General features: G+C 32.6%; 2 protein-coding genes, 1 non-coding gene and 1 pseudogene across 6 annotated transcripts; all 4 read left to right on the top strand.

Annotated features, from left to right (window-relative positions):
- The first annotated feature begins 435 nt into the window (after positions 1 to 435).
- Positions 436 to 11,573, top strand: LOC110816486 (U4/U6 small nuclear ribonucleoprotein Prp31 homolog). 2 transcript variants are annotated; one of them, XM_022044701.2, is made up of 8 exons: positions 436 to 620; positions 2,826 to 2,891; positions 7,561 to 7,695; positions 8,222 to 9,114; positions 9,215 to 9,285; positions 10,160 to 10,262; positions 10,425 to 10,500; positions 11,306 to 11,573. In XM_022044701.2, exons 1-8 carry the CDS (start codon positions 618 to 620, stop codon positions 11,411 to 11,413), a joined length of 1,455 nt encoding a protein of 484 aa, XP_021900393.1. In that variant the 5' UTR covers positions 436 to 617; the 3' UTR covers positions 11,414 to 11,573. The 2 variants fall into 2 exon arrangements, with proteins under 2 accessions (XP_021900393.1, XP_021900409.1); XM_022044717.2 differs by lacking the exons at positions 436 to 620; positions 2,826 to 2,891 and adding an exon at positions 6,908 to 7,090.
- LOC148252788 (small nucleolar RNA U3) lies at positions 4,461 to 4,675 on the top strand. The gene has a single exon (XR_015815636.1). It is a non-coding gene; the product is annotated as a small nucleolar RNA U3 (small nucleolar RNA).
- LOC110816505 (benzaldehyde dehydrogenase, mitochondrial-like) lies at positions 11,430 to 16,067 on the top strand (annotated as a pseudogene). The gene is made up of 11 exons (XR_015814225.1): positions 11,430 to 11,489; positions 12,663 to 12,726; positions 12,959 to 13,100; positions 13,195 to 13,319; positions 13,607 to 13,828; positions 13,887 to 13,989; positions 14,702 to 14,877; positions 14,965 to 15,102; positions 15,247 to 15,384; positions 15,467 to 15,528; positions 15,620 to 16,067. The product of XR_015814225.1 is annotated as a benzaldehyde dehydrogenase, mitochondrial-like (transcript).
- Positions 16,068 to 16,457: 390 nt separating this feature from the next.
- On the top strand, positions 16,458 to 22,854 carry LOC110826078 (benzaldehyde dehydrogenase, mitochondrial-like). Of its 2 annotated transcripts, XM_088209875.1 has the most exons (11): positions 16,458 to 17,656; positions 19,957 to 20,097; positions 20,211 to 20,353; positions 20,480 to 20,633; positions 20,797 to 21,026; positions 21,169 to 21,258; positions 21,520 to 21,693; positions 21,783 to 21,920; positions 22,060 to 22,197; positions 22,315 to 22,376; positions 22,463 to 22,854. In XM_088209875.1, exons 2-11 carry the CDS (start codon positions 19,995 to 19,997, stop codon positions 22,734 to 22,736), a joined length of 1,506 nt encoding a protein of 501 aa, XP_088066001.1. In that variant the 5' UTR covers positions 16,458 to 17,656; positions 19,957 to 19,994; the 3' UTR covers positions 22,737 to 22,854. The 2 variants fall into 2 exon arrangements, with proteins under 2 accessions (XP_088066001.1, XP_088066002.1); XM_088209876.1 differs by lacking the exons at positions 16,458 to 17,656; positions 19,957 to 20,097 and having other exon boundaries at positions 20,223 to 20,633.

Raw genomic sequence — 22,854 nt, 5'->3', positions numbered from 1 at the left:
TGATAAAATTTTTTTAAATTATATTTTGACCCTCATTTTCTAATTTTTCTTTCAAAAATACCATCAAAACCCAAATTTTCATCATTTTTTTTCAAAATTGTTTTTAATTTTATACTCCATCACATTTCTTTCATTTTTACACTAAATTAAAATAAAAAAATAAAAAAATTATATTTATAATTAATTTACTTGTTTAAATTTTAATTATTTCTTTTACCAAATTAGTTTTAATTTTTTCTATTTAACTGTTGAGGGCTCTAGCACGGTAAAAACTCCACTAAATGGGCTTTAATATTGCTTCCGATTATGATGTTGATTCTTATTATCTGCCGAATAAGATAAAAAAATTTATAATTCGAGAAACAAAAACTCGTACTGGACCGAGCAGGCTGGGCCTAATCGAATCGATTCGGATTGAATCAGACCGCTATAGTGTTATTCGGTTGGCCCTCTCTTACACCTCCACACGACGCACCTCAATTCCAGAACACTTTCCAGATTTCCCAATCCCTTCGCAGCTAGGGTTTCTACTCTTTTTTGATTCTACTTCCAGATTACTAGCGTTCTGATTGCTTATTGTTCTGTATATAGGGAGAAATTCCTTTCGAAGCGAAACAATGGTGAGCTAATTATTCCTTTTGTTATTTCTTCATGGCTGTTCCTCACATCTGTGATTGATTATCCATTTGTTTGTCGGTTATAGCAATCTTTTGGTTTTTTCTTGGACAAGTATCAGAATTACATTACTTGATTATTGCAGATAGTCACAAACCTAATAAGGACTTGCCTTCTCTCTCTCTCTCTCTCTCTGTTTCTTTTGGCTACTTAATATTCTTTTATCGCAGTCGGAACACTCTTAAAGCTCCATTTTCCGGGTTCTGAAGAGACTGCATTCCGTTGCATACGATTTAGGGGATTTTTATTTATTATTATTATCATTATTATTTTGGTATTGTAAAGCTCCTGGCAGTGTCTGCTGTTTCCAGTGGCGAAAGTTTCATTTCGTCATTGTTACTTCTTTTGTCTTATTTGTTCGTTTCTTTTGCGTTTTTCTTAAATTAATGTTCGATCTGTTGTAACCATTAAGTAATTTCAATCAATCAAGGGCTAGTTTATGGCCATTAGTAGCATTCTCTTGAAAGACATTACCCTAACTTTATATTCCCACTACTTTTTCAATGCCAAATCCATCAGTGATATTCCTTGATTTTTAACAATATCCTGCATTTAGATTATTCGAAAAGCCAATTGTTGTTATTAGGTTCAATTAGTAACTAATATGATCCTCTGTAAAGCAAACTGATATCTCTTTTTTGTTTCAACTTGCAGTCTTGTTCTTCTGATATCATGATCCCTTATATGGATACTGCAAATTGTGATGGATGATGAAGAGATGTCAAATTTTTTCCCTTTCTTTTGCTGCTTTTGGTTTATACTTTGTTTCTGTTAAATTAGAAGCCTCTGTAGAAAAGATCTTTCTCCTATTCTTGAAAATCTGTGATTTCTCCCTCTTCCCCTTACCCCTGCCCTCCTGGGAATCTTGTCTGTACTGCCTTTCAATCCTTTTCTCAGTTCTCTATGGCTTTACCTGTTTAGAGACAATAGATAAACTTTAGGAAATATTATCCTTACCTTGAGGATCTAAAAAGTTCTATATTTGCCTGAAGAATATGCTTGTAAAGATTTTGGTGACATTTTAGTGATTAGCATAGTAGATATTGTGTAGTTTATCTGGTATGTACAAGCCGCAAGGGGTGGGGGTTCATCACCAAATTCAGTTTTTTTGTTAACTGATTTTATTTTAGGCAAAGTAATTAGTAGTGATTTATCAATTTCTGTGGTAATGATTATGAACCTCCTCTTCATCCTTTAGGTATTTGTCTTGAGAAACAAGTATAGTGTCTGATTCTTGCAAACATATTTTATGAAACTAATTAGGAAAACTGTGATGATCTTTAAATGGAAAGATGGAAAGATAAACATGTTTAGGATAACAATGCAATGCATAAATCTTGGATTATGTTGTTAAGTGAGATGTAATTAGGATTCCCATGCATTTGTCCACTTTGTATTTTTTGTATCTCTTCTTCTTTGTATTTTCCATGTTGTTGAGTCGGTAATGAATATGACACTTTGTTAACATGGAAGATCCTAGTTGATCTAGGTAATGAATGCTCATTTGTAATATGATTGGCTAATGGAGGAGCTTATTTCACCAAGCATGGAGTTTATGTCAAAGATTCTTGGTATTTTTGTTAAGTTTTAATTTTTCTCTGACTTCAGATGTTTGGGTATGCATATGGGCATCAATTATTTTTTTTATATTAAGTTATTCATTTCATGTTTAGCACTCTGAACATTGATGAATTCTTGCTGATGTTTTAGAGAACCCTATTTCCTAATTTTTGTGAAGTACTTACAACGATTCATATGTATAGATTCATGATTAGCACTGCATACATGTGAATAAATCATGAAGGAAGCTATTAAGCTGATAGCTATTAGAGCTTCAAGCCTTTTTTTAGAGAAGTATCAATAAATATTATATATTTATATCTGCATACTGATTCTCATGACAAGTAGGGCTTTTGAAGGTATAGAGGGTGAGATGTCAACAATTAGGGATAGATGGTTACACTTTTTTGACTCTTTGATTTTGGGTCACAACATTTATACGTGTGAAGATTTTGGGAATGTCATTGATACTATTACAGATTTGTAAATATTTTCTACATGGGTGGCACATAAATATTCATATATACTTTTTATTTTTTTAAAAAATATTTGCATACTGATTGTGGTTTTTTTTGGGGGGTCTTTTTCAGGCAACTCTTGCTGATTCCTTTCTTGCTGATCTTGATGAGTTATCAGACAATGAAGATGATCATTTTGTAAGTAGATTTGTCTACTTCTGGTGCAACAAAAGTTTTGTTTGAAAAGATCAAATATAGAGTACTTAGATTACTCACAACAAAGGCTAAATTTTCAAAGAATAACGTTGAATTGTATTAAGTCATATCTAAAACTGTTACAGATAAATTCTTTTATAAGGTTTATGACAAGAAACCCGTCTAGGAATAGGAAATCTTAAGAAGCTAAGAATCTAAGTAGAAATAGAAAATACTAAGGAAACTAGAAAAATGAAATAAATCTTAGACTTAAAGTAGAAAGACAAGAATAATAAAATAATAACACTTAGAATTAAATTAGGAAAAGTGTGCTGCATCAATCTCCTCCTGTTGAAGAAAAATCATTTTCGAGTTTTGTGGTTTGCAAAGAAAACTTATCAGGAGGATAGTGCTTTGAAAATATCAGCAACAAAGCATTGAAGATATTCATATTGGCAGGAAGGTCAATCTTATAAGCATTGTCACCAATCTTATGAAGAATCCGAATGAGACCAATCTTTTTGTCATTTAGCTTGCTGTAAGAACCTACTAGAAAACAATATTTGCAGAGATGAACCATCGCCAAATAACTCTCTTTGAGCACCTAAACGCTTCTATATTGATCTGCAGCTGTCTTATAATGTAAATTTTGATCTTCCGAATTCTATTTGAATTCTTGGTGAATCCATTGTATATGCTCTGCAAGTTCCTCCACTCTAGGATTGACGTCAAGAGAGAGAGGAAGTCGAATCAAATCAACTGTTTTTGGAGCACTAGTGTAAACAACTTCAAAAGGAGCCTTCATGGTAGAATGGTTGACATCATGTTAAAGGCAAACTTGATCAATAGAAAGGTTGCATTGTTTTGGCTTGTCATTACAAACTGATTGAATCATATTACCAAGGGTTCCATTAGCCACTTCAGTTTGTTCATCCGTTTATAGATGACTGGTATTACTATACTTCAAAGAAGTATCAAATAATCTCCACAAAGTTTTCCAAAAATGACTTAAATTTTACATGTCGTTAGAAGTAATGAAATAAGGAACAACATGCAAACAAACGGTTTTATGAAAGAACAAGTGAGCCACATAAGAAGCATCTTCGGTTTTTTTACAAGGAAACAAACCATTTTAGAGAAACGATCAACTATACAAATACTAAATTATCACCTTGTTGAGTCTGTGGCAAGCCAAGAACAAATCCATTGTTAAATCTTGCCATATTGTCTCAGGAACAAGTACAGGCGTATAAAAATTAATATTTTGTTGAACATACCATCCTACATCCCATTTAATTTGAGGCCAATAGAATCTTTCTTCCACCAAACTGATTGTTTTTTCTCCTTACATGCCCTTCTAACCCTCAAACATGCAATTCCTGGACTACATATTTACGCAAAGAAGTGTGAGCAATATATAATTGCATACCTTTTAATAAAAATTCATCCTGAATCATAACATCAACAAACAACTCTTTGTTATTGCATCATGTCAAGATGTTACCAAAATCTTCATCATTAGCATAAATATCTTTCAAAGAATTGAATCCCCATGATCTCAATATTAATTGTACGACCTTAATTGAACATGATATGGTCTATAAGCTCATAACTCTATGTCCATGAGTTTTAAAGAGACGGGATCTCAAGTCTGGTAGATGAATCACGGCCGTGTGATCAGAGCGTGATTAATGGCGGAGATGGTTCTTAACCGTTGATGCTGTAGAGAATTGTTCTCAGTTGGGTTGGATTCTGGCTGGGGTGGTCGCCCAGTAATCTGACAGACGATCTCATTACTAACTGTAGCTAGTAAAGAGGCTAATCGACTTAATGCATCAAGTACTTAATTCTGTTGACCAGACTTACACTTAATAACAAAAGTAGATTTCTGTAGGAAAGTAATCCAATGACCATGCATCTTATTCTCTGTTTTTTGAGAGTTAAATGAACTTTAAAGCTTGATGATATGTGAATAAACAAACTCCGGTTGGGTCAAATAGGACTCCCAATGCTTTAGGACTCGAACTACTGCATTAAACTCAAGTTTATAGGTTATCCATTTTTGACAGGGTTCATTGACCCTTTCACTAAAGTATTCCACTTGCGACCTTCTTGAGACAAAACAGCTCCAATTCCTAATGTTGATGCATTACAAGCAATTTGAAATACATTCTCAAAGCAACATGAGTGTGTTACACAACTTTGCTTTGGTCAAAGCAAAACTGTCTTCTTGAGCCTCTTCCTCTGGAAACTGTTCATCTTTTGAACATTTGGTGATAGGTGCAATGGTAGTGCTAAACTACATAATAAACTGCCCATGAAAGGTAGCTAAGCAAGGTAAACTTTGCACCTCTCCCACTGTTTTAGGGGCTGGCCATTCCTAAATCGCCTTTGCCAAAGCTTTAGAAACCACATTTCTCAATTCTGATACAATCAATAATCATATTACATACTTTATTCCAAATATTACACCTGGTTCGGAATATTGTGTCATTTGAGAATCATTTGGCTTTTTCGGAGCAATTAATATCTGTTGAACAATGCATGACACTTCTTCTTCAACATCTCCCTCTTCATTTTCAGGACCCTTGTAATTATCTTCTTTGAACATTTGTCCTTTGCACCACCGCCTTCTTTAATAAAGTTAACAGCTTGCTTATTTGGGCAATTGTTTGAAGATGACCTGGTTGGTGGCAGAAGACGCATTTCCTGGGATTAGGCCGTGCATAAATATCATTATTGGTTCATTGTTGCTGCTGCTGCTTCCTGCATTGGGTTTGTAGTGAATTCTAGCCTTAAGAGACATCATTCGCAGTGTAATCACTGCTGGCAGAAGCCACTGAAACCCTTGGATTGGGAGATCCTTCTTGACTTGGTTTTCTAAAATGGTTTTGAGGATGCGCCGAAGACCTATTAATATGATTTTCCATCTTCATTGCCAAATTAACTGCATCTGGCAAAGTCCAAACACCTTGAAGAGCCAAATGATCTTGAATCGCAAGCTTCAAGCCTCCAATATAGCGAGCAATTAATTGATACTCTGTCTCTGATAAATTAATACGAGCAATTAAGCATTAAAATTCCTCTAAATATTCATTCGCAGTATCAGTAACTTGCCAACAATTTTGATATTGTTGGTACAAAAATTGCTCATAATCTGGAGGTAAAAATTGTATTTGCAATAACCGTTTTATCTTTGGCCAGGTATGGACTTGTTGTTTTCATTGGCATTGATGATTAAATTGAAGTTGTTCCCACCAAGCAGAGGCGCCACTTTTCAACTTATATGCCATGAGCTTCACTTGATTTTCCTCTGCAATATTCAAATAATCAAAGAAGTTTTTAACAGTATCAATCTGGTTGAGAAAATCTTCAATATTTTACCGTCCATCAAAGTTGGGCGAATCAATCTTTATCTTAAATTCTTGGTTATTATGATGTCGTTCATTAGCTCGGTATTTGGAACGAAGATCATTGTCTTTGCTCGATGAGTTGTCCAATCCTTGCGATGTGTTTGACGGAGGTTTTGAGGTTGTTGGCGTCGTAGATTGTCTCTGTCGCGTTAAGGTGGGAAACATCCATATGGATTTTTGAAATTTTGAGTGAAATTTTGAGATCCCACTTCTATAAAAGTTTGTCTAGGTCTATAAATGTTATTGTCGGCTGCCGAAGGGACTTGTCAGTGACCATCCACCTCACTGCCCATATTTGCCCTGTAGCCGTTGCTCGTACTTCCGCAGAGGGGCAGACCTCGCCAGTTGCAGAAGACACAACTTGATTTGCGATCTTTGCAGTGATGTTCAACTGCGTCGGTTTCCAGTTGGATTTGCAATCGGTGACAGTTGACATTGCTGTTGAAGGCTATCCGTGGATCACTCCTAACTGGTTGATGAACTGTGGTGCTCTAGGAGGTAGATCCGTGTGATCTGTCTCCCTAGCGTTTTGTGTGAACCTCTCTGCACTACATAGGAATCATTGGCCATCTTTTGTCTCGCTATTGGCGGAGTTGTGTTGTTCATCACGCAGATCTGGTCATCGTTGTCCAGTTCAGATTTCCTTGGGTAGATAACGCAGCTAACGTCTGGGTTATTTGCCGAAGAGCTTCATCGATTCCGTCAGAGTCTTTGCTCGATATTTTCGAACCTCGATTTATTGTCGGTGGCTCGTTTTCCACTAGAACCATCCACAGACTTCAGGTCGAGGTGAAAATCCTTGCTCTAATACCAGTTTTGGTGCAGCGAATGCTATTTGTTTGAAAAGATCAAACGTAGAGGCTAAAGTTTTAATTTAAATAATAACGTAGAATTGTATTAAGTTGTATCTAAAACTGTTATATATTTAAAAAAAAAAAAGAAAATCTAAAACTGTTATAGATAAGTCATTTTATAAGGTTTGTAATATGGACCCGACTAGGAATGAGAAATCTTAAGAAACTAAGAACCTAACTAGAAATAGGAAATATTAAGAAAACTAAAAAACAAAATTAACTTCCCTCAGTTTTTGTCTTATTTCTTACTCTCTTTCTCACTCGGATATGAAAAATTTCATTCTTTTTGTTTCTTCTGATCATATCTTTGATTGAGAACTTCTCTATCACTTATTTTTGACTTCTTATTGGAATTCCTTGACCGATTTTATTGGACTGATAAGCCATTTTTGCACATTGTTTCAGGAGGAAGATGCTGATGCTGAGAACATGGATGAAGATATTGATGCCGGTATGGCAGATATTGAAGCTCTTAATTATGATGATCTGGATAATGTTTCCAAACTGCAAAAGACGCAGAGATACATTGATATAATTCAGGTTAGTTGATGTCCACAGTTTCTTTTTAAATTAATGTGGTTCATGGTTTGAAGATCTTGAATTATTGTATTTGAGTTGCTTGCAGAGTTTAGTTTAGGATGCAATTGATCATCATTAATATTTTTTACCCTACACCTACCATTATTAATATTTTTTACCCTACACCTGCCATTATTAATATTTTTACCCTACACCTACCATTATTAATATTTTTACCCTACACCTACCATTATTAATATTTTTACCCTACACCTACCATTATTAATATTTTTTACCCCATATTTATCATTTAACATTTTCTACCACACACTTGTTTTTTCATGGTTTCCCTAATAGATGTAGTTTTCTTACAGACTTGATTATTTGTGACACATTTTTCTTTTTTTTTTTCTTGTGTTTTTTTTTTATAATGTTGTCCTGTTGGTTAGTGTGGCTAATAAAGTTCGGTGGTAATTGACTGGTGAATTGCCTTTCATGCATGGTATTATTTCTAATGACATGTTTAAATGCATTGTTGTGATGGCAGAAAGTGGAAGATGCTCTTAAGAAGGGCACTGATACATCATATCAGGGGACAATACTGGAGAATGATCCTGAATATCAGCTGATTGTGGATTGCAATGCCTTATCTGTTGATATTGAGAATGAAATTGTTATTATCCACAATTTTATTCGTGACAAGTACCGGCTGAAATTTCCTGAGCTTGAATCACTTGTACATCACCCAATAGATTATGCTCGTGTGGTGAAAAAGATCGGAAATGAGATGGATTTAACACTTGTTGATCTAGAAGGGCTCTTGCCATCGGCTATCATTATGGTTGTTTCAGTTACAGCATCAACTACAAGTGGAAAGCCACTTCCTGATGATGTCCTTCAGAAGACCGCTGAGGCATGTGATCGAGCTCTTGATCTTGATTCAGCAAAGAAAAAGGTCCTTGATTTTGTGGAAAGTAGAATGGGGTATATTGCACCAAATCTTTCTGCTATTGTTGGAAGTGCAGTAGCAGCCAAACTTATGGGCACGGCGGGTGGTCTCTCAGCATTGGCCAAGATCCCTGCTTGTAATGTTCAACTTCTTGGTAATAAGAAAAGGAACCTTGCAGGATTTTCCACAGCAACATCACAATTCCGTGTTGGTTATCTGGAGCAGACAGAAATTTTCCAGAGTACACCTCCGGCACTGAGGATGCGTGCTTGCCGTCTCCTTGCCGCAAAATCGACCTTGGCAGCACGAGTGGATTCTACCAGAGGAGATCCATCAGGGAGCACGGGAAGAGCCTTACGGGAAGAGATTCGTAAAAAAATTGAGAAGTGGCAAGAACCACCTCCTGCAAAGCAACCTAAACCACTTCCAGTTCCTGATTCTGAGCCTAAGAAAAAGAGAGGTGGTCGTCGGTTAAGGAAGATGAAGGAAAGGTATATTCTATATACTTTTTATGTTAGCCATTCTATTTTTATATGCTGTTTCTTTTTGCTTTTGCTAATTATTTTATTTTAATTGCTTTTCTGGACCCAGGTATGCAATAACAGACATGAGGAAGCTGGCTAATAGGATGCAATTTGGTGTACCTGAAGAGAGTTCGTTGGGTAAAATCCAATTGTCTTATTTATTAATATTTCTTCTGTTCTGTACTTTGTAATTTAAAAAGGTAACTTCCTGTGCAGTCAATTAGTTTTTTTGCCGTGCCTCAAAAGTATCAATTCTAAACTACTTTTGCTGTGTAAGCTAATTTCTAGTCACTTCATTTCTTTCATTATGTTTTAGCAGATGAAGTTGGAGGTGTATGTTCTGGTTTCCTCTCATTTTGAAAACTTTTGTTGGATGAGGATTTTGGACTCTGTTTAAGGCATGAAAGCATTTTCTAATATTCCTTTCCTAATTCATGTTTTTATCTATGTTGTTATTCATCAAGGTACTTAAAAAGATGTGTGTTTTTGAAATACTTAAGCACAAAAGGAAAAAGTTCTGTAGAAAACACTAAAATCAACAATTTAAAATTTTCAGATTTCATCATTTTCACTATCACTTATTATTGACGAACTTAATATGTTTTGGTGAATAAAACACATTTAATCTTAGAACATGAAAATAGAAAATAGATTATGTATCGAATAGACCTTGGCTTTTCACTTATTTGTCTGATAAGCAGTTTTGTATTCTGTTCACATCCTCCTGTTTGGCAATGTAATGGATAGGTGGCTTATTTAGTGCCAATAAGCAGTTTTAAATAGAAGAAAAAGAGTGTTATCTCCTTTTTTTTGTATTAACTAAGTGTTTATTTTCTTAACGTGTACAATGCCAATTTAGCCTTGAAGATTTGCTTTTTACAAAAATATAATAATTTTTTTTCAAATAATGATCTTTGTCTAAATATATAACCACTTATCTAAATACTTAGTGCTTTAATCACTTAGCAAACCCAAACAATCCTCTCATTTGTCCTATATTTATTGATGATAGGTGATGGTTTGGGCGAGGGTTATGGAATGCTTGGCCAAGCTGGGAGTAACAAACTACGGGTATCCCGTGTTCAGAGCAAACTTTCTGCTAAAGTTGCTAAGAAGTAAGTGATCTAATAATAGCTTCTTTTGTGGTGGATACACACATTCCATTTATAGAAGCTTACAGAGTATCATCTGTTTTATATCTACTTCAATAAAGTTGTGCACTAGTTAATTCTCAGGCTTCTCCTTGCCTTTGGAATAATCGTAAATTTTATATTTAGGTTTAAGGAAAAGGCTTTTGGAAGCAGTGGTGCTACATCTGGACTGACTTCAAGTCTGGCGTTTACACCTGTGCAGGTAGATATTTCTCTTCCTAAATTGGCTGCAAATTGCTTCATTTAGTTATTATGTTCTCCAGGAGCTTAGTTGCTGTTTATTGGGTGTAACTATTTTGTTCTAACCAGGCACCTGCAGTTCCTAGATATATATACAGTTAAAACTTGGGGACATTGTTGGGTCTGGAAATTTTATAAACCATTTCGTTAACCAGCCAAGTACATGTTACTTGCCATCTAGAGAACTAGCTAAATTATGTCTAAGTTCTTAATCTTGATCCTGTTGCTTCTATCTTCTGAGAGTAATGGGATAAGTACATTTTTTATTTTCCCACATGGTCATCGGATCTCCAGAAGTTCATATTCATAAAGATTTGATTAATAGAGGGTACTGTGATTAGCTTTAGAACTGATGGAGTTAGAAAACATATTTTTGTTGAATACTTACTTTGAAAATAGCATACTTTATTGAATAGAGTCCCTCAGGCCGGGTCCTAATTGTAGGTCTTTTGCTATCTAATCCAGAAGTCACAGGTCCATGCTACCACGTTTATTTATTTCAAAATTTTTGTTCATGATATTCCTATAAGCGTATCTTTTCTTGTTCATTAAGAGCGAATCGAGCATATTGCTAACTGCTAATTGGGGTAAAAGCTGACATGGCTAACTTAAGAGAGTATCTAGCCTAACTTAAGCGGATATTCCTATAATGTCCGCTTGTCCCTTCTTTTGGAGCTTAAAGATGATGCTACTTGTTTTCAACATTTTTTTTTTGGGTAGATGATGAGATATGACTACTAGATTTCCTTTTTCCTGTGTTTTTGCAGGGGATTGAGCTGACAAACCCACAAGCTCATGCTCACCAGCTTGGAAGTGGAACTCAAAGTACATATTTCTCAGAGATTGGAACATTTTCAAAGATTAAGAGAACCTGAGCAACCATATCGAAACATGGCTGCATATGTAGCTTGCTTCTTGTTAGTCTTAGACCCACGTAGATTCAATGTGATGGTTTGAGGAGATATGTAAATTGTTGGAAAAATATTACTTGTATGGTAATTATGAGAACAATAACAGGAAACTTTGTTTGAAGAATCAAGTGTTGAATTATAGGTTTTTTTTTAAAAATGATAGATAAATATAACTTCAACGTGATTAAAAGAGAAAAAAAAAAAGTAGGTAGATTGGAAATTTCGTTCTTGAACAAGTAAAAAAGAAAAAAAAAAAAGAAGGGAAGATTGTGAGTTTAACAAACAAATGAAAAATGAAAGTAAGTGAAAAGAGAGATTTTCATTTTATTTTCAGGGAACAAATTAGTCATTTTATCTAACCTATTATTTATACATTCTGAAAATAATAAAGAGGTCTTTATTTAAAAATATATAACTCAAACTAAAATTAGAGAAATATGATTTTGTGTTATTCACAATTCAAACTAAAATTACCAAAATATAACTCCAATATAAACCTTGGTTTATAGTCAATTATCAGTTATACTTAAATGCATATTTTAAAAATTTACTCATGTACAACTGATGTAAGTTTGAGTGTTCTATTTCTTCATGTTTCCTCTATTCCTGTCGCAATCTGAAATGTTTTGGCACTTGTAACAGTATTCTCTCCAGAAATCCCAGAGCCTGTTTTTGTAATAATATTAGTATATAAATCTATCCCTATGGTAAGTAGAGACATCATACTTATTATATACATGCACGTACTGGGACCAACTTGGAATCCTCGCTCCATACGGAACAATATATGTATAAATAGGATACGTAAGTGGAAGAGGCCACTCAACAACTGAACTTTTTTGTAATAAACATTAAATCATGGTAAAGAATTAGTAAAATTCAAGTATTTATTTTAGTTATTTCGGTATTATATTTTTTCAATTCAAACACATAAGTAGTTTGAATTTAAAATTTTTAATATATAGCAAAAAATTTTAATCTTTTGATGATAAAATTTCATGGTTTGAAAAACATATATAAACGATTAGATTGTTGTATGCATAAATCCTCATTATGGTGGATTAAACAGTGTAACTTTATTGTGTCATTTTTGGTTTTCACATTTGCACTATGGTTGCTTGAATTAATCTGCAGGGAGAAATTCAGTTCTGAGGCGAGCAAGAACTTACAAGTATAGTACTGCTACTGATGTATCTATAGACGAACCTATTAGTCCATCTGTCAAAGTAAATTTTACTCAGCTTTAATCAATGGACAATTTGTCGATGCTGCATCAGGTGATTCCCTCCATTTAGTGATGAATTCTCTATCCATAACGTCTATATGTACATATATATATATATGTATATATCTATACGTTAGAATATAAATAATTAATTGAATTCCTTTTTATGGGTTTAAGATTTGGGAGAATTGGCTTAATTAATTATTTAGTATGGTATTAGAATGTGTTTAAATCTCAATTTTTCTATTTTTATTAAAAATTAATTTTACATTTTTTTGTGGCAGGGAAAACATTTCCTACGTTGGACGCCGACCAGGCGATGTGATTGCTCATGTTGCTGAAGGTGATGCAGAAGACATTAATCGAGCAGTGTCCGCTGCTCGTAAGGCATTTGACGAAGGGCCATGGCCTAGGATCACAGCTTATGTATCTAACTATCTGTTCATAATTGATATATTTATTTAGTTGTTTTCTTTAATGCGATTAAAAGATTGATTGATTAGAGTTCTGACTTTTTCAGGAAAGATCGAACATCTTGTTCCGCTTTGCTGATTTGCAACGATGAGATCGCATGGCTTGAGGCATTTGAACAGGCTGCTAAAATTAAAATGCCTATCATTATTCGCTTAATCCGATACTAGGCAGGTAAAAAAATGTAGAAATTAAGATTAGTAATTTATCAAAATGATAAAAAAACAAGTTATTCTAAAGAAAAAATTATATAATTTTTTTTAATATAGAATGCATATATTCATTAATTATAATTGTAATTCTAATATAATAGAAATAATTTTTAAATAAAAATGCATATAAAAATATAACGTAACTCAAAATTACAAACATTATTTCTTTTAATGTTGGAATTTTATGAATAAAAGAAGATGGTAAGTTGTACAGATAATTTAATTTGTAACATTTGAAAACTTTTTCAGGTTGGGCAGATTAAATTCATGGTTTAACAGTTCCAAGTGATGGTCGGCATCAAGTGCAGACTCTTCGTGAACCAATAGGCCAAATCATTCCATTGAATTTTCCTCTTATGATGTTTACATGGAAAATAGCTCCTGCATTAGCTTAGTGGAAATACCATTGTGCTTAAAACAGCTGATCAGATTCCCTTGTGTGCTTTATATGTCTCAAATCTTCTCCATGAGGCTTTTTTTTGAATAAATTATGACTTGTTTTCAAATGGGGAGATTTTGTTTGTGGCAGGCTGGTCTTCCTCCTGGTGTTTTAAATGTGGTTTCTGGGCTTGGTTCAACTGCTGGTGCAGCACTTGCCAGCCATATGGATGTGGATAAGGTATTTATAAATCGTAAGAAAATGATATAGTGAATTTAGGTCTATAAAGATTTTCGCAAGTTCTTTCCTCTATAAAAATTTGTAATTTTGAGTTGTTCTGTGCATTTATATGTATTTTTTTTGAAAAAATCAATATTATAATGATCATATGTGTATTAATATATATTTTTTTGTTTAAAAAAATTTTAAACAAACAAGAAGAAGATCAAGAACGACAATAATCTCTCATAACATAATTAAAACTTAAACTGTTTATCTCTTTATTCTTTTCTTTTTCCAGATTGCTTTCACTGGATCATCTGTAACTGGAAAAGCTGTTATGGAAACGGCTGCAAAAAACAATCTTAAGACGGTAACTCTAGAGCTAGGAGGCAAGTCTCCTTTCATTCTATGTGAAGATGCAGATATAGATAATGCAGTTGAGCAGGCTTATCTTTCACTGGATCATCTGTAACTGGAAAAGCTGTTATGGAAACGGCTGCAAAAAACAATCTTAAGACGGTAACTCTAGAGCTAGGAGGCAAGTCTCCTTTCATTCTATGTGAAGATGCAGATATAGATAATGCAGTTGAGCAGGCTTATCTTTCACTGGATCATCTGTAACTGGAAAAGCTGTTATGGAAACGGCTGCAAAAAACAATCTTAAGACGGTAACTCTAGAGCTAGGAGGCAAGTCTCCTTTCATTCTATGTGAAGATGCAGATATAGATAATGCAGTTGAGCAGGCTTATCTTTCACTGGATCATCTGTAACTGGAAAAGCTGTTATGGAAACAGCTGCAAAAAACAATCTTAAGACGGTAACTCTAGAGCTAGGAGGCAAGTCTCCTTTCATTCTATGTGAAGATGCAGATATAGATACTGCAGTTGAGCAGGCTTATCTTGCCCTATTTTTCAATCAAGTATGTTATATATCCCATAAATTCTCTTTCAATAAAACTCTTCTTATTTATAGTTTAATTAATCAATATTAAATTAGGCATATACAGGGACAATGTTGTATTTCAGGATCTCGTAACTTCGTACACGAACGTGTCTACGATGAGTTTGTTGAGAAATCCAAAGCACGTGCTGCAAAACATATAGTCGGTGATCCCTTCATCGCAGGGGTCGAACAAGGTCCACAGGTAAATGCTCATATTTTTGGCTCATCTTTTTACATCTATTATATCTTCAATATGAATGATTTAAAAATTAATTACCTATATATGCATATAATATTCCATATGTCAAATAAACGTCATTTTCAATATGAATGATTAACACAACAGATTGATTCAAAACAAATCGAGAAGATCCCCTAGTACATAAGATCAAGTGTTGAATGTGGGGCGACTCTAGAAACAGGAGGTGAGCGATTTGGCAACAAGGGTTACTACATTAAACCCACTGTTTTCTCCAATGTTCAGGTACTAATTAATTATCAAACCCAATTGAATTTAGCTGCAAGTTTCTCACATAATAATCGAGCTAATCAAGTTTATATCTTAGGATGACATGCTGATAGCAAAAGACAAGATATTTGGTCCGGTTCAGTCCATTTTGAAATTAAAGTGAGTGTTTTCTTATACTTATTAAAATACATATATGTGTATATACATGTATATGAAACTTATTGCTAACTTGAATAATGTTTGTAAGTAGGGACATGAATGAAGTTATTGAACGGGCAAATAAGAGTCAATATGGGCTGGCTGCCGGAGTGATTACGCAGAATATAAACACTGCAAACACATTGTCAAGAGCCTTGCGGGTGGGAACTGTTTCGGTTAATTGTTATGGAATTTTTTATGCTGCTAGTCCTTTTGGAGGGTATATGATCAGTGGAAATGGAAGAGAAAAGGGTATGTATGCTCTTTCTAATTGCTTGCAAGTCAAGGCTGTTATTACTCCATTGAATAATCCAGCTTGGCTCTACATCATTACATACATACATATATATATATATATATTTCTCTTTTTTTTCCCTAGTTATCCAACATTGGACATTCGTTAAGCTTGAGATCGCTATACATGTATACATACAGGCATATGTAAGCGTGGTATAACTTTGTTCATGTACAATTATATATGGTTTTTGTCCAATAAAACATCCATATAGTGACTTTTTTTTGGTTATGTAATTTTTGGATTTTCTTTTTTAATTATACATGTATTGTACAATTAAGGGTGAAGAGACTCAGATTATTTCTTCACTAATATATATATATATATATATTTAATTTGTGGTGTTTATTTATGAGCTTAGATATAAGTTAAGATATTCCTTTAGAAAGAAATTAGTCTTTAAGATTAAGCTTGTTGATATGGAAAGAAATATGTTACAATCCCTAATATATGGTTTGCATTATTTTTTAGATTAATACACATTTGAGGTGTTTTTGATAATAATCTTTAGTATTTAACATATGAATTACGTTATTTGAAGTATATCTTTTTTAGGTGAAGCTTATATGTGACACTCCACATGTTAACAATAAGTAAACACATGTTTGATATGCATGAGAAGAGTTGAAGATGGAGAAACATATTTTGTGTGTAAAAAAAGTTCTCTTGGATAAGAAGAGTTGAAGAGGAAAAAAAATATCCATGTAAGAGAGATATTTTCTCTTAGGTAAGAAGAGTTGAAGATGGAGAAATATATTTTGTGTGTAAGAAAATTTTCTCTTGGATAAGAAGAGTTGAAGAGGGAAAAAAATATCCATGTAAGAGAGATATTTTGTCTTAGGTAAGAAGAGTTGAAGAGGGAGAAAAATGTCTTATTAGAGAGAGATTTTCTCTCGGGTAAGATGAGTTGAAGATGGAGTAAAAGATTTCATGTGAGAGAAAAATTTTTCAGGTAAGAAAAATTGAAGAGGGAGAAAAATATCATATATGAGAGAGAGATTTTCTCTTGGATAAAAAGAGTTAAAGATGGAGAAAAAGATCTCATATGAGAGAATAATTTTTTTGGGTACAAAAAGTTGAAAGAGAGATATATTGTACGGGAGGGAGAAGTTTCCCTCAGGTGAAGAATTTTTCCCCTAATATTATCATATTTCTCCTTGGCCAAATGTCACCCCTTGATAAATTTAAGATACTTGGATGAATTTAGGATATCTTAATGATTAGATATCATCACTTGGATAAGTTTAGGACACCTTAATGGTTAGATGTTATCACTTGAATGAATTATGGACACCTTGATAGTTAGGTGTCATCATTTAGATGAATTAAAGACACCTTACAGCTAGGTGTTGGATTTTGGAGTATATTGGATAAACTTTGGGACACCTTGCAACTAGGTGTTAGTTTTTAGAGGTTGCCCTTAGCCAAATGTCTTCCCTTGCTCAAATGAGTGACACTTCGATGTAGGTGTCTTCTCTTGGACAAAGTTTATGACACCTTGTAGTTAGTTATCATTTTTTTAGAGTTTCATCAAGACTATAAATAGCCAAGGTTGGTTTTGGAGGAAAACAAGTTAAAACCAAGAGAAGAAAAAAAGAAAGAGAGAAAATTAAGAGAAAGAAGAAAGAGAGAGAGAAAACAGAGAGGAAGAAGAAAGAGAGAGAAAAAGTCGAAAAGAAAAAGATAGAAAGTCGAGAGAAAGAAATGGAAAAGATAGCCAAAACTTGAAGGGAAAAATCGAGATTTTGAAGGATTTCTCGAAATTAAGGGTAACGAAGTACAGGTCCTTATAAGGTAAGTAGCTTACTATGATATGATTTGTAATTATTTTAATATTTTTGTAAGTAATTTGCTATGATATGATAAACATTTGTTTTTAATGATTTTGTGATATGATAAACAAGTGTTTTAATGCTTTTGTAAGTAACATATTATGCCATAATGTGCAAATTATTTTTATTATAAGTTTTGATAATATGATTCGCGCCAACTTAATTTTGATGATACTTTTACTAAAGTGATGTTCAAATTTTTGAGAAATTATGCAAAGTGAATTTTAATTTTGTTTACTCTTATTATGGAGAGAATCCATTGTGCCCATTCGCTTTAGTGGAGGGAGTCCATTGTGCCCATTCGCTTTGGTGGAGAGACTCCATTGTGCCCATTTGCTTTGGTGGAGGGAGTCTGTTCGTGTTCACCTATATTATGATAAAAATTCCCTTGTACTTATCTATTTTTATGGTGGGAGGTGCTAATTCACATCGATAGAGGGAGTTTGGCCCTTTTGTATATTATATGCCTACTCATAATATAGTGAAAGTTTGTTGTGCCCTCAATGTTAATGGTGAAAATGTGGCTCATTGTACGATGTTACAAAATGATTTTTGATATTTGAAAAGTGCGTATGTGTTTTATGTGCTTTGATGCTTTTGAAAAGTGTATATGTTATAAATGTATATGAATTATTGTAATACTCATTAATCCTTTTTGTTATCATATTATAACTTGTTATTTACTAAGATGTGTCTTTCACCAAATTCATAATCATTTCATATCAAGATCAGTAAGTGTTAAGAAACAGAGAGAAAAATTTTGGAGGCTAAATTTTGAAGAGTTGAAAGTACTAGCAATATCAACAAAGACCTTAAAGTTATTTTGTGTATCTCTATAAATATATTGTATTGTAGTAGAGATTTGTATAAAATATTTTGTAAGTTTGAAAATGGATGTATAAAAGCTTTCTAAATGCTACACTATTTGATGATATATATATGAGATAAATTTTAAGAATTCATGTGTTTTGATCGCACCCAAAAAGAAAATTTTAGAACTAAGAGTGCAAGTTGTGACAAAATTGGTGTTTAAGGTTTTTCCAATGTTGTTGAATTATAAAAGAAAAGATTTTTGTTTTGGAATAAAATAGAGACAAAACAAAAATGTATATTACTACTTATGTGTGCTTCGTTTGGTAAAATTTTTTTGTTTATATATATATTTTTTTATAAAAGATTGTGAGTTCGAGTCAAAATATATTTTATATATTTTTAAATATATTTTATATATTTTTAAATATATTATGTCTATGTATAACATTAACAAAAATATTCTATAAATTATAAATAAATGTTAATTTAATTTTCAATTTGATTTATTTTTAAAATACTTTTTTATGTGATAGATAAAAGAAGTATTTAGACTAAACGTTCTTAATGAAATAAAGATATTTTATTTCTATAAGAAATTACTCGAGAAACCACTAAGTGCCATTCAATTTAAAAATTATTCTTTAAATACAAAGTATATATAATAAATTTATATGAAGAGGAAAAAATTATCATTAAATTAAAATTCATCTAGTTATTATTAAGTTTTTTTTTTTTTTTTTTTTTTAAATTTGTGCTGTCAACCTCGCGGCCAACAATGTATATATATATAGCAAATGTTATCTTATCATATGTTATTCTATATAAAATAAAATATTTAAAATAATTTTAAATTGTTAAAAACATTAATAGCAAATCTTAGTTTTTGTTAGTTTTTAAAAATAAATGCATTTACATTATAATAAATTGTATCATGCATGTTTAAAAATAATTTTTATTACTGAAATTAATATTTATTTTAATACCAAATGCACACTTACTATTTGAAAAACTTTATTGAATGTGAAAATCATAATTATGAATTTATATATTGTTTAAAATATGGTTAAAAAAAATGTATTTTTCTATCTTATACTAAAATAAAATATTCAAAATAGCTTAAAATCATGCACCCATTTGGCAAACATTCTGAGTCAATAACGTTTGGTAAATAATTAATTATTTCAGAATTATTTTTGGGTAAAACCCCCCTTGAAAAATTAGCTTGACTGATGATATGTTGACCAACAAGATGCATTGGTGAATCAAAGTAGAAATGGTAATTTATTAATTAATATCTGCATTTTATTGAGTGGATTTTCCATATTTATTGTATATCCATACATGAGAGTTCATACCTTTTATGCAGATATATTGCCAACATAATTTATGGAAAATTATTAAAGTAAAAATCATTCAGTGTATCTCACCATCTTGTTGTGTGATAAATAGAGAGGGAGCAATCAAGGAGCTCACAAACCAGATCTACAATGGCAGAAACTAATTTCACTGTTGAGGAACCTATCGCTCCATCTGTCAACATAAAATTTACAAAGCTCTTTATCAATGGAGAGTTTGTTGATGCAGCATCAGGTGACCCCTCAATGAACTATTATTTCATTAATATTGTATATGTTTTCATGTATTTTATATGTACTTAATCGATATATAATTTAAATATTGGCATGTCTTAATTTTCATATTAGGAAAAACTTTTTCTACACTGGATCCCCGTACGGAAAAAGTGATTGCCGATGTTGCCGAAGGTGATACAGCAGATATTAACAAAGCAGTCGCTGCTGCTCGCAGGGCATTCGACCAAGGACCATGGCCGAAGATGACGGCTTATGTATTTAATCAATATAATCAATTTCATTCACCTTAGGATTATTGAATTATAGTAAATTTTTAATTAATTTTTAAAGAATTTTTTTTTTTCTTCTCCTAGTGATATTATTTCTGTTTGAATTTTCAGAAAAGATCGCGGATATTAAACCGTTGTGCTGATATGCTAGAAAAATACAATGACGAAATCTCAGCCATTGAAGCATGGGATGGTGGAAAGATTTATGATCAAGTTGCTGGCTATGAAATACCTATGGTTGTTCGCATCATAAGATACTATGTCGGTATGAATTTTAAAATAAAAAAAAATTATTTCGGATATCAATTTATTATAATTATTTTAATAAAAAAATTTATTACAAAATATTATTATTATCAAATTAAAAAATATTAATATTTTTATCATAATTTACATATTTGATATATAACATACTTTATATTTTTCAGGTTGGGCGGATAAAATCCATGGCTTAACTATTCCGGCTGACGGACCACACCAAGTCCAGACTCTTCATGAACCGATTGGTGTTGTTGGTCAGATAATTCCTTGGAATTTTCCTCTTATTATCTTAGCTTGGAAGCTGGGGCCTGCACTAGCTTGTGGAAACACCATTGTTGTCAAACCAGCCGAGCAAACTCCATTATCAACTCTTTATCTCGCTAATCTTTTTCTCGAGGTATAATTTAAAATTATCGATTTTTAAGTATTTGTCTGTCGAACTTTAAAAAAGAATATTTATGTTACTATAAAGAGAAATGTTTTTAGATAGATATGTTTTATGATTTATTTTATTATAAGGTTATGTTTGTGGCATGTAGGCCGGACTTCCTCCGGGTGTTTTTAATGTGGTTCCTGGATTTGGTCCAACTGCTGGTGCTGCACTTGCCAGTCATATGGATGTAGACAAGGTAATTTATTTACGATCTTCAATATTTTGTAGAGTTTCATAATTTTTTTTTAAATATTTTATTTCAAATGAGTTTATTTTAAATTAGATAAATAAAAAAATTATCCAGATTAAAATAATTCCGTGACATATAAAATAGAGAATGAAATATATCAATTGCTTTTTTATATGAAACATGAGTTATAAATTAGCATAAATAACTTTTTATCGAGCAAGTATGCTTTCTTTTCTGATAAATTTATCTATTTAATTGTCAAAATAGATTGCTTTTACTGGATCGACGGCAACGGGAAGAGCTATCACAGAGATGTCTGCGAAAAGTAATCTTAAACCCACACTTTTGGAACTTGGAGGAAAATCCCCTTTCATTGTATGTGAAGATGCAGATGTAGATATGGCGGTAGAACATGCGAATTTAGCTGTGTTCTTTCATCAGGTATATCGACTAAAATTTTTCTCTTTTGAGATGTAAATTTTAAGAAAGTCAAAATTTTATTTCATAATAAATATATTTATTATTTGCAGGGACAATGTTGTGCCGCTGGCTCTCGTACTTTTGTACACGAGAGTATATACGATGAGTTTGTTGAGAAAGCGAAAGCTCGAGCACAGAAAATTATCGTTGGTGATTCATTCAAATCAGGTGTTCAACAAGGTCCACAGGTAAATTATAGAAATTTAATTATTATAAAATCATCTATGTTACGTAATTTATATTCTTAATAAAATTTTCTCTTGCCAACAAAAATTAAAGTATTAAAGTTAGTGAAATTTGACTTATAATTCCTAAATGAATATCTAGATTGATGCTAAACAATTCGAGAAGACCTTGGGGTATATAAAATTAGGCATTGATTGTGGAGCAACTCTTGAAACGGGAGGCGATCGTTTTGGCAACAGAGGCTACTACATTCAACCTACTGTTTTCTCCAATGTCGAGGTATTTTAATTTGTTAACCAATCCGATTAAGATAAATATTAAATTAACTAAAACCTAATAAGACATTAAAGGATGTGATTCCGAATATAACTAATATGATTATCAATGTGTTGTAAGGATGACATGCCGATAGCAACAGATGAAATATTTGGTCCGGTCCAATGCATCATAAAATTCAAGTGAGTTTCTCTTGATCATATGTGTTTTAACTAAAATGTACAACATTAAATTAATCCTACTAAATTCTGATGTGGGTAAACTGTAGGGACTTGAATGAAGTCATTGGAAGGGCAAATGATACTCCTTACGGACTTGTTGCTGGTGTGTTTACTAAGAATATGGACACTGCAAACACACTGAGTCTTGCCTTACGAGCTGGAACTGTGTGGGTAAATTGTTACAACGTGATCGATATTACGATTCCTTTTGGTGGGTATAAGATGAGCGGACATGGAAGAGAGAAGGGTATTTACAGTCTTTCCAATTACTTGCAAGTGAAGGCTGTCGTTACTCCTTTGAATAATCCAGCATGGCTCTAAACCCTCTAATTATTGATTAAAATAATGGAGAGATTAAGTTGATGTTCTTATAATTTAAGATAATTTTAGAATGTATTTGAATGATGGTTTATTAATATTTTTATTTTATTTATTTACA

Source organism: Carica papaya, chromosome 8 (assembly GCF_054855325.1).
Source record: "Carica papaya isolate Zhongbai chromosome 8, ASM5485532v1, whole genome shotgun sequence".
Taxonomy (NCBI): Eukaryota; Viridiplantae; Streptophyta; class Magnoliopsida; order Brassicales; family Caricaceae; genus Carica; species Carica papaya.
Note: the sequence above shows the minus strand (reverse complement) of the source record. Positions and strands in the feature narration are given on the sequence as shown.

Coding starts and splice junctions, on each gene's coding strand:
- LOC110816486 (XM_022044701.2), top strand. Junction 9,115..9,214: donor TTAAGGAAGATGAAGGAAAG/GTATATTCTATA, acceptor TTCTGGACCCAG/GTATGCAATAACAGACATGA. Junction 10,501..11,305: donor TGGCGTTTACACCTGTGCAG/GTAGATATTTCT, acceptor GTGTTTTTGCAG/GGGATTGAGCTGACAAACCC.
- LOC110826078 (XM_088209875.1), top strand. CDS start 19,995: ATGGCAGAAACTAATTTCACTGTTGAGGAACCTATCGCTCCATCTGTC. Junction 21,259..21,519: donor GTCATATGGATGTAGACAAG/GTAATTTATTTA, acceptor TTGTCAAAATAG/ATTGCTTTTACTGGATCGAC. Junction 21,694..21,782: donor TAGCTGTGTTCTTTCATCAG/GTATATCGACTA, acceptor TATTATTTGCAG/GGACAATGTTGTGCCGCTGG.